Below are 12,037 nucleotides of genomic sequence, written 5' to 3'. Positions count from 1 at the left end.
ATTCCAAGATCCCTTTGTATTTTTCTTTACTTCTTTCTTTTGTCCAGAGTCAAGGTTAGCACTAAACTAAGCACCTCTTTCCCTCAAGACCTTTTGCCAACATGGACATTTTGTTTAAACAGAAATGAGTATTGGCTTGTGCTTCATCCTGAAAAGTAGTGAGGTGTTCATGTCTCTTATTTTCTATCTGATCACCATTATCTGTAGCTGAAGATCAAGTCTTAAAGGGCTGCTGCAGGGTGTGCTGAAACTGAAAGACATGGGCACTCAGGTGCCTCGTATGATTTTTCTTCCCACAATTTAGTCAGCACCCTGACCAGGAAAATTGTACCCTTTGGATAAAGGAGGGAGAAAACAGGAAATTGATAAAGCTAGACACTTCTGCCTTTAGCTTCCTCTGCCTTTGACTTTAAAGAAAAGGAAACTATAAATCACTCTTGCTATGCCTACCACCTGAAGTTAAGTGCAGAGGGAATTACTCTATTAAATTTGGTGTGCATCAAAGAAGTTCTGTTTTTAAAAATGAAGCTAGAGGATTCTCAAGATCTCAAAAGAAAATATGCACAAGAGACCATGAAACAAGAAACAAACACAAGAAGACAACTGTCTCAAGTAAATGAGAAAGTCCTCTCCACTAGTTTTCCGTTCTGAACTAGGTGCGTTTTTCTTGTAAGAACACAGTAACAAGAATGTTGTTTTAGAGTAATGATACAAAACATAGCTACTATATAGTCACAATACTTTTTTTGGACAAATGATGATAAAATATATAATACTTTTTATTATAAATTTCATATAGTCAATTGATTCTCACAGAAGGCTTTCACTGAGTTTTGCCAAACCCTTGTATGGTTATAATTCAGCCACAATTTGACAAAATCAGGCTATGAATAAATGCTTTATTACTATCTGATTTAGCAAAGAATTGCTGATGTTATTGAGGAACAAGGGCAGTTCTGACCTGAATGTTCATTGTTATTTTCTTTTACATTTAAGACCAAAGTGAAACAAAAAAGAGATACCTGGGAACTGCACTTGCTCATCACTGATGGGAGTGCATTCTTCGTGGGGTCTGATGATAGTTTTCAGATACTGGAAGCATATGCTTCCCTCATGTTTTTTGATGCTGTTTGCAATGTACAGCTGCACATACGATATACTTTTAACTGCATTAACATTTTCTTCATCCCTTCAGTCTAGGAAGTCAGCAAAACAATAAACTTTAATTTCATTTATTCCTCAGTACAACTCTGCAAGTTACGATGAGCTCCACCTTTAAAGATGAAAAGACTAGGGCTCAGGGAATTGTCACGTCACCGAGGTTTCACAGTTAACAACTGAGGGAAGGCAGAATTCACACCCAGGTTATCTCCTTGCAGAGCTCTTCTGCTGACATGCCATCCCTCCTCCATAGCACCCAGTACACAGACAGAGTCTCTGCCCTCGTGTTGTAGTGCATTGCAGGACGCAGTTTCTTTTTACTGCTCACCAAAGACCCTTTCTAGCCTCACAGGATCTTAGAACTTCTTTCAGAAAAGACACTATGAGGGCAACAGGAGATATGAATGTTACTTCAAGGCATTTATAGGAAAATTTTGATTATTTTTCTCCATTTTCCCTCTCTGTGATTTCCTTTATTGCATCCAAAACTGGGTGTTTTTCCAGCTGGATGGTGTCCAGCTGGTCATCTGGTGAAGTGAACTGTCTAAAGGGAGGTGTGAACTTAATTGCCTGTGGCAAGTGAATGTGACAAGAGGGGGCCTTATCATTACGGAATATGCTCTAAGAGAAAGCACGGACTGGCAGATGAGCGCCTAAATGAGTTGCAGAAACGGGACAGGTTCTCTGACCAAAAGGGATCTGAGCTCTGAGGCTACACTCATGATTTCTACCACTTCTGCTTTACACACCCCTGGGGAGGCTGCAAAGCCTCCCCTCCCCTCCCCCCATGGATACAGTTCCCATAATTAATGGCACTAACATGGACCTTTCTTCCTTGTTTCCGGCAGCATTTTAAAACAGTGAGTGACTCAGACTGAAATTGTGCCTTTTGCCATTTCTTATGGAAAAACGAATTGAAGCTATGCACGTTAATGTTCTCTTCCTCTGTATTCTGTACTTGCCTAGCAGTTTTCTCAAAAGGCCAAAAAATCAATTTAGACATTCCAAATATAAAGGTAAATAGACCTTTTTTTTTTGTAAACTGTAGGGAACCATGAAAGGTCTTTGAGTAGTCAAGTGCTGCAGGAATAGCAGTGCTTTTAAAAGATTGATCTGGTGACGGTGTGCAGGATGAATTGGTACAGGGAACAGAAAGACTCCCCCAAAGGCTGGGGGCCCTGGTTGGCCCTTGGCAGTAATCAAGGTGTGGGGCGGGGTGGGGAGGGAAGGAGCCAGGCCTAAGTCTGGAGAATGGAAAGAAAAACATGTTGCAAAAGAAAAAGTGTTTCACACCTGGTTAGAAGTGTGGCAGGAAAGTGGAATAACACAAAGAATGTACTTAGGGATCAAGCCCGGGGCACTGAGAAAATCGTGAGAGCACTGAGAAAGGGTCAGAAGCAGCAACTGGTTCAAGCAGAGAATGGACAAGTTCTGATTTAGCTGTGTGCAGTGTGTGCAAAAGGAGACATAGGATTCTTGCTGGAGACACAGCTGCGAGGTCACCAGTGAGCGGATCCTCCGGGGGAAGAGTGCAGAGGCAGAAAGAAGAGGACTGGGGAAAGAACTTGGGGAGATACTCTTACTTAAGGTTTGGGTATGATGGGCAAAACTGAACAGAATGTGTGAGGATAAGGCAGATAAAGAGATTCAGCATCTAGCAAGGTGCTTAATATATAGTTGCTCCTCGGTGAATATTTTTGAATGAAAGAATGAATGATAATAATTACAACAGGAAAAAGTCAAAGGTAAAAAGTTTCAAGATGGAGGGAGTGGTTGGCAGAGGTATGACTAAAATTAAAGTGTAAAGAAGGAATGATAATTTAAAAATTATTGGATTCGTCAACTATAGGACATTGGTTGCCTTTAGGACTTTTTTTTTTTAAGGATGAAATCCCAGTAGGAAGGGTTTAAGGTGTGAGTTAGTGGTGAGGCAGTGAAGACTGTCATCATATTCACTGAAGGTAAATAATAAAGTAAAATGTTAGGATAGTGGGCCAAAATGTCTTATGTATGTAATCATATAGCAGAAAGTCTCTGTTTATTTTAATGTGATTTTTGGAACTTTGTGTAGTTGTAGTTGACATTATTTCTCAGTGAAACTCAGTGATGTTCTCCTTTTAGGTAGCGTCCTAAATTTCTTGTTTGAGGGAACAGCTATAGAAAGACTAAAGGTAGAGCGGGAAGGGCATGGAATCCAGGTATATTTAAATCTTTCTCACTGTTCTCCACAATGATTCTTTATTGAAGTCCTGCTTTTAAAAAATGATTCAAGATAATTTATGAAAGCAGTCTTTTCAATGGGAGGAAAAATTTTTTTTAAATAAGTGGATAAAAGAGAAAATGGAAAAAATAAGATGAGAAAAGATAAAATAAATTCAGGTGAGCAGTTAGAATATAAAATATTTGGTGGAATTTCCAGCATATTTCTTGTTAATAGGTCATGAGGTTACTGTTTCAAAGCTTTCAAGAGGGAAACTTGGTAAATTATAAGATCCATGTGTCCAAAAAGGAAAAATATGCCTGGAGGAAGCTCAATTATTTCTCCTTCGGTTCCTCATGAAGGAAACTTCTTTTTTTTCATACGGTGAACAACCTTTAAAAGATTAAAATAGCAATGAGCTTCATAGGGCTACTTCTGTTAGTATCCCTCAATGTGAGTAGATAGTATAACGCCCAGGGATAAATTCAGTAAAATAATTCCACAAGGATTCAGCAGTTCAATCCAGGGCACAATACTTAGCTGTTCGAGCTTAATCCAGGGACAGATTTTGGCCTATCTAGGGAAATAGGGGCACGCCCTTCAGAGTGGCTTCCATAAATATTTTTTTTTGCTCAATTGATCTTTTGATAGCAAGTGAGTTAGATATTCCTTGTCAGATACCTAGAGTGCAAATATTTCAAGTGCCAGTTATACATGTGCTTTAAAAGGCAGCTGAGCCTAGGGTGGGATTGTCATCCTGAGGGACCTGACAAAAGACATGTGTGTTAATAGAAGGCATCTTGTCTCCACACAGAGGTAGATGGAGAAAGATTCTTTTCAAGAGGCAGTTTTGAGCTTGCTCTAGCAAACAGATCAAAGACATTTCTCAAGGCCCTAAATCTAGATAAGCAACCCAGAATACAACACTGTGTGAAAGAAACCAAATGACTTGTATTTGGATCCTAGTTTTGTGGCTTTAGGCAAGTGTGTTCATTTCTATAGCTTTCAGTTTCCTCTTTTGGGAAAAAATGGTAATATAAATACTTATCTTGACTACCTTACAGGTGTGCCTTGGACAGCAAATGCAATAGCTTTTATGAAAGTTTTGTAAATGATGTTCTTATGTGTAGGAGGAGTTCTCCTCGCTGATAACAGCAAGCAAAGGATAAGAGAATCTGACAGGAAACTAAAACTCCTCTCCGAGGGCTTTGTCCTGGAGTCCTCAAAACCCATCCAACATTTACCATGATATTATCCTTGTTGAATTTTGAAAAGCCTTTAAAACTTTAATCATTGTTCATTACTGGATTTCTACTTAATTGCTGTTTTTGCAGCTAATTTTTGTTTTGAGTTCATTTCCATATCATCTGCAATTAATATTTATAGAATGTTTGCTTAAACATCTTAGATAACACATGAGGCATAACAGAGTAAAGCCCTTCTCTATAAAAACATAAAAGATTGTTTTATATTTATTTTCTACTATTTTTGTTTTATGTATTTTAATATCCCCCCTTTATGTAAATAAAGGAAATGTGGATTTAAATGCTCTGACCTTTGGTTTCACGTAGTTAAATCTTAACCTTCCCTAAGTGGCTCCTTCCGTATATGCTTGGAAATGTTTCCAGTTTCGGTGCTACTTCTTTCATCTTGAAAACCCAAAAAGATTCTTATCATTATTTCTTCTTTGTTTTCCATTCCCTGTTATGAATTCCATGTCACCACTTCCCTATTCATTACATTCTTGCACCTCACTGGGTTAATAAATTCTTTTGACACCTACTGCCCCTTCCTTCCCTTGCTTTCCCTCCTCCAAGAATGGTGCCCGTCAATATTGCATGCCAGGGGAGTGCAGGTCTGACAGCGCCCCAGCCCAGCAGGGAGTCTTCTCCCTTCTGTTCCAACTCGGAGATGAGAAGAATCCCTCCTCCTCCTGCCTCAAGCACCGGCTGCTAACAGCAGACTGCGAGACAGATGTTTCCAATCCCCAACTCTACTGCAAGGACCACTTGAAATGCATTCCACTTTAGTCTCCTTCCTTAAAAGTTTAATGCTTGTTCTCCAGGTACACTTGTAACTAAAAGATAAGAGTAGCACTCAGGAAAATGCAGCCATTGCTTTTTTTGCCCTGATAGGAAAAGTAGAATTAAACAAGAATATAGTTACTGCTTCAGGCAGATTGTGTAATATCAGCCATGGCACAGTGAGAGTAAGACTTCACGCAGGTTCTAAGAGGATGAATTTGAGACTGGAACAAAGGGGGACAAACTGGGTTAAGAGGAAATGAAAGCCAAAAGGGGATCGTAATGAGTTCTCAAGCTGCCAGTCGCCTTATAATTCCAAATATAAGTACATTTCCAAGTACTTTGATAACTTTAGATTTAATAAAACTCTGTTATTATTCAGTGAGAATGGAGATGATATTAAGAGACAAAAAAGAGACAATTTTTAAACATTTTTTTTCTAAATAGGAAAGCCATAGGTTGGGAGATTCTAGTGAAATTTTAGAATAAAAGAGGAAGCACTGATAGCCAAGTTTTATTCAGGGGAACATATGCCAGATTTTAGCTGAGTTCCTAGCTGATGGTAATAGTCACCAAGAACTTAGGAATTTCTAAGATTTGACCTACCAAGTTGGCTGCCACAGTTTTGTAGATGCTGATAAATGACACAAGACTCCTGAGTCAGAGACAAAGGATCCGTTATTGCTCACAGCAATAGCACTATCCAAAGTATTACCATTTTTTGTGCCAGTTTCCCAGGCCCCAGTTCTGAAAGGGTGATGTAAAGACAGTCAGAGGACATCTACACACTCAGTGGTTCCATTCCAGGAACAGACCATTGAGTTTAGGGCACCTGAGTATTTTATAATGGGGAGTAGACATGTCTGCCATTTGCTCCAGAGGTAAGCACTATCTTTATCTTCCAAGGAGATTGCTATACAGTTGTTTGAAAAGACAGTCCAGGCCATGCAAAAACGTGAGAGATCGATGGAGAATAGTCTTCCAACAATATTAAAAAAAATAACAGCTACTATCATTCATTGACTGTTAAATGAGGGTAAGCCATAGATATAAGCTAACTTCTAGATTATGTAGTACTTAATATATTAATCATAGATAAGGACTAAAGGAAAATCCATTTCAAGTGGCTGTTCCAACAGTAAAGGAATTTGATATGACCTTTGTAATATCCATGTGAATGAAATGGAAAGATATGAACTGGACAGTGTACATTTTAATGGGTTTATATTTGACTGAACTACACTCAAAGTATTGATGTCAGACTGGAGAGAGGTTTCAAGTAGTGTCCTTGAAAAGGTCTCTGTCTTTGCCCTGTTCTTGTATTACAATGTTATCAATGATTGGGATGAGAACATAAATGACAGGCATATCAAATTTATGGAAGATAAAAGACTGGAAGAGGTAGCCAGCATATGGAGGAAAGACATAGCATTAAGAAATAGATGACCTGAAAAATTTCCTAAAACAATTACAGTGAAATTAGATGGCTAAATATAAATTTCTCTATATAGGTTCAAATGCCATCATTGCAACCACAGACCTATAAAGACAGCCCAAGAGCCTTTCATGTTAGGAATACATAGAGCGGTTAGCTTTAACAAATTACTTAACCTTCTTGGGGTTTCATTGCCTCCTTTTATAAAGGACATGCTTAACCGTATTATCTCTAACTTCCCGTCTAACTCAAGACTGCTAAATAATATTTATAAATAATTGATTGAGAATAATCTAAGGCAACAGTTTTGTGAGGCATTGATATAACCACATATTACAAAGCAAAGCAAACAGTAGTCCTCCTATACTGTATACTTGAGTACAGTCAGCCCTCTGTATCTGTGAGTTCTGCATCTGCAGATTCAGCCAACCTTGGATCAATAATATTTGGAAAGAAACAAATTTTTCCAGGAAGTTCCAAAAACCAGAACTTGAATTTGCAGCACACTGGCAACTATTTACATAACATTTACATTGTATTAGGTATTATAAATAATCTAGAGATGATTTAAAGTATATGGGAGGATGTGCATAGATTATATGCCATTTTATATAATAGTTATATAATTTTTTGGTTATAAATGCTTATAAAAATTTTATAATGGTTATATAATTTTTGTATAATGGTTATATGTCATTTTATATAATACTGTGCCCTTTTATGTAGGGAACTTGAACATCTGGGGATTTTAGTATCTGCAGGGGGCTCCTTGGAACCAATCTTCCATGGGTACCAACGGGTGACTGTCTTACATTCATTTCAAGATGCCTCACTCTAGTGAAGACAGTGAAACACTAACAGACATCTCTATGCAAATAAAGATAGAATTATAGGGAGAGATCTAGAAACTATGCTTTTCAAGTTGGAGTAGTGAAAACTGAGGAAGTTTGGTCTGGAAGAAGACTTTTTAGAGATAACATAATAATCTCTAAATGCTTGAGAGGCTCTTTCATGCCAGAGTGGAGAGAAAGCAGGTCAAGGATATGTGGAGATAAGTGTCAGGAAGGCAAATTGTATTCATTCTAAGTAGAATGTTTTGTAAATTTGAGTTGATAATAGATGAGGTGACCCCTCAGTAGTAGTGGACTACAATTTTGGATTAATTTAAAGCACTAACCACATGTCAGCATCTTGTAGAGAAGCTCTGTGCTTGTTGGCCTTGAGGGCTCTTCCTGCTCTAAAATTCTGTGAGTCCAGGGTTTCTTTATTCTGACAGCATAGTTGTATTGTCTTTGCAAAGGCACTGGTTTTAGTTCCAGCAGCAGCCCTTGTTAGTTGTGAGACTCGGGGCAATCCACTCAACACCTTGGGGCTACTTCCTCACATATCAACTGACAGCTTAGGTTAATTTATTCATTGGCTGTTGATTATAATTTTACTAGGGAAAAAATAAGGCAATTAAAAAAAAACACATGTAAAAATAAAGAATTTGGATCTTTGAAGTTCATTCCACCCAAATTCTCAGAGTATGAAGTACACATGTAGAGAAATATCATTTTAAATTGCTATAGAAATACAGTTCTACATTCTCTTCGTCATATTTGAAAAACCGAATCTGCTATACTAGCCTGAATTATTCCTGAAAGTCATTGGAAGAAGTTTAGCTTTAGGGTGTCGTTACTCTAAAGTGATTTTTTTGAAGTGTTTTTCAAGTTAGATCCTAAAAACACAAAAGTATCTAAAACTCTGTGAAACCACTGGCAAGTATTATCAGAAAAGATGCTTATATAACTTCATAAGGACCCTGTTCCTTCTCATTCCATCTTAAAAGTATCTGGATGTGAATTCACAGGAAATTACCAAAGGCAGACCTGTGTCTGAAGGGAGGGATCAAAGAGATGCAGGCAGAGTCACTATTATCAGAAAGACCTCAAGCCTTGCAAGATCAAAGTCTTGGCATAAAGTGCATGTCTTCCCATTTAATTTTGCCTCACTCCCCATGCCCCCCCCCCGCAACCCCTCCCAAAAAACTCCAAGAAGAAGCTACTTGTTCAATTTTAGATCTGAAATCTCAATGAGTACGTAGTACATAAATACTACAGAACTGTCGTGATGCAGATCTGTGCTCTCCTCCTAGGCCGCCTGTGGAGGACTCTCAGACGCTCTTGACCCCTGTGGTGAGCTGTGGACCTCCAGGAGCCCTCCTGACCCGCCCCATCATTCTCACCATGCATCACTGCGCAGATCCCAATACCGAGGACTGGAAGATACAGCTCAAGAACCAGGCAGTGCAGGGACAGTGGGAGGTGAGCTTCTGTTGGGGTAAAGATAGAAAGAACCCAGGAGCAATCCATGCAGATGAGCAAGGGCAATTATCGGAAGGATTTTATTTTTAAAGCAAAATATGGATGGAATTTTAGCTTATACTCAAAATGAAACAGGGAGAAAGGGAAAGAGGGAAGAAAGAAGAGAGGGGGAGATAGACAGACTCTGGTTCCTGAGTGCTTTATCTACTGACTGATAGGCACAAAGAAAATGATGGTCAGGCATTAGCTAACTCATAGGGAAAGTGTACTTGAGAGTCTTACATAAGTCCCTTTTGAATATACGTACAATCTTGGGAAGGGAAACATATATATATATATATATATATATTTAATTTTCAGGTAGAGAAACATGGCACCTGGGTCAGAAAATGATAGACACTTACTTGCTAACAAGTCCTGGGAATATAGGTCTGAACTTAACCTAGGAAAACAGGAAGGGTGTATCCTAAGCTCCAGTACAATGAAGAACACCTGTGGCATCTTGACTCTCTGTAACTGCTACCATCAGAACTTCTTAAGGACAGTGCCTTAAACAGATCCTGTTCTTTACATCAGAACCCTGCAGTTAGCACCTGAAATTAAGTGCAGAAGGATTTGTTATATTTACCGTGAAGATTTTATACCTAATACCTAAAAAAAAAGATTTGTGTAGTCATTACAAAGAGAATTATCCAGTATACATGTTGGATATGTTTTGTGATTACTTACAGTATTTTTCTTTTAGGAAAAAAAAGTTTAGGGAAAAAAATATGCATGAAGACTCAAACCCCTAATATTTCAGGATAAAGTAGTAGTAGAGGTAGAAGCATAGCAGGGCATCCCTGGATTACCTAGAATATCCTCTCTATGGACGTGCTCTCCTCCTGGCCACAGCGGGGGTCACTCCTTGCCAGAGGACCTGGATCGAAGTCTAAGGCTATACATTATGTTGAGACTGGACTTTACCAGATCTAACTGCACTTCCACTTAAGCTTAAATGATTTATCTCAAAAACATCCCAAGGTCTTAATCTCAAGGGATTCTAAATTGTTTGCCTGATTCTCTGCCCTGATACCCTGTTTCTGGATTTGAGTAATAACAGCAATAACAACAATAATAAGAGAAAAAGAAAGAGATGTGAAGAGTAGAAGAGGGAAATCCTTATGAAACTACTCTTATATTTGTGACAGGAACATGGAGCACCTTTATTCTCTGCCATTTCTTCTAGGAGATTTTTTGTAACATGCTGTCACGAAATGACCCTCGAGGCTTGCCCTGCTGGAGAAAGCAGCTTCTTTCCAGGTGTCCTTTTGGGGCTGGAATAAACGTGGACGTGCTGAGCTCCTTTCTCTCCTTTCCAGTTCAGTTTAAGCTTTGGGTACAGGTTCCGCTGAAGAAATGATTTCATGGATGCTATTAAAACACAGTCCTTGCTTTAGCTTGGATGATGTTGCAAGACCTAACTAATAAACAGCCACCTGAGGGGGCTCCTTTCATAGCTTTGTCCAGCCTCAGGGACTCAATTTATGATGAAACATTTTTTCATATTTTTGACAAATAACCATTTGTTCACCATGGCCCACTGAGATACAGGATGAAGCAAAGAAGCGATGGTTGCTGCCTCTGCAGAGGTTAAGTAGCCTAATGCAGAAGCTGAATCATGCCCATGCACGGATTTTATTTCTCCCCATGAAGTTTTCTTTTAAATTTGAATTTATTAAAAATTGGAAGATTTCACATAAAAATCTGAACTTCCAACGTCACATGAAAAATTAAAGGCTGTGTCCTCACTGGGCCTGCATTCCTGCTGTGCCTGGTACTTTTACTATAAGCATCTTTGCCATAGACATCTTTGCCCCAAGCATTTTTGCCATGTAACTAATTGGCCATAGGCAATTTTGCTGTAAAAGATATAATAACTGGTGGACAGTTTGGTTTCAACTGGTTGACAGCTTGGTTTCATCTCTCCACTGACACAGTACTACCATTTTTATATTACATTAATCTGAAAGAGGCCAAGGGCTGAAAAGGTACAGAGTTGAGCCCACATTTCCCATGGAACTTTTGAACATCTGTCAATGGACATGTAACAGTATATACCAAGAGCAAACAACAGTGTAGAGGCTTTCACAACATAATACAAAGCTCAGTTATAAATATGCATCCTCGTATGTGGAAACTGATACCTCTCTTAATGAAGAAGAAATTTTAGCAAAAATAGAAAAGTGGAATGCCAATGAGGAAATAAGTTAACAAGCAAAAAATATGTATAGTACTGCAAGTGATAGACTTTTGAAGACAAGTGCTTAGGTACAACCCACAAAATAAAATCAGTTATTTGCACAGTATTGCCATGAATCAATACATATTTCGAATGTTTTTAAATATTTTGTATTTCATAATAGTCATTTTAATTTTGTTATTCATTTTTCATGTTTTATTATTTTTGTTAATGCCACTCTTATTGCTTTTTCATCTTTTATGGCAAAATTGCTTTACAGCCAATCAGTTATACAGCAAAAATGTCTATGGCAAAGATGCTTATGGTTAAAGTACCAAGAGCCCATTCCTCCAAGGCTGCAATGGCTGAAGCCAAGTGGAGATTGAGCTCTCTAGACAGGCTTGTGTTCTGCTTCACCACAGTCTTCACCACTCCTTATTGTCTCTACCCTAACTGCTTCACAAGTTCCTAGCACCTTCCCACCCTCGGAGGCATGTGGAATTGTGACCCTCGCCTCGTTTTATGGATTCTATGCTTGGTCTTTCGGATGATTTCTTCTGCAGCCTGAGTCATTTGGTTAAATCAAAACCTAGTTAAGTTAGTAACTATTTTTATAAAACTCATCAGTTCCACTTATTTTTATTACCTGCTAAACGTTAAAAATCTAAAAGGTTAAACTGCTTAAAGGTT

The 12,037-nt window shown here is 38.4% G+C and overlaps 1 protein-coding gene across 1 annotated transcript in view; it reads left to right on the top strand.

The window, feature by feature from the left end:
* UNC5C (unc-5 netrin receptor C) overlaps positions 1-12,037 on the top strand; it is a 377,961-nt gene that overhangs the window by 340,815 nt on the left and 25,109 nt on the right. The window contains exon 11 of the mRNA XM_057727431.1: positions 8,958-9,126. Coding sequence (XP_057583414.1) covers positions 8,958-9,126 — 169 coding nt within the window. The remainder of the gene's footprint in view (positions 1-8,957; positions 9,127-12,037) is intronic.

The sequence above is a fragment of the Hippopotamus amphibius genome, chromosome 3 (genome assembly GCF_030028045.1).
Source record: "Hippopotamus amphibius kiboko isolate mHipAmp2 chromosome 3, mHipAmp2.hap2, whole genome shotgun sequence".
Classification (NCBI taxonomy): domain Eukaryota; kingdom Metazoa; phylum Chordata; class Mammalia; order Artiodactyla; family Hippopotamidae; genus Hippopotamus; species Hippopotamus amphibius.
The sequence above is the reverse complement of the archived record's forward strand: the minus strand, read 5'-3'. Positions and strand labels throughout refer to the sequence as shown.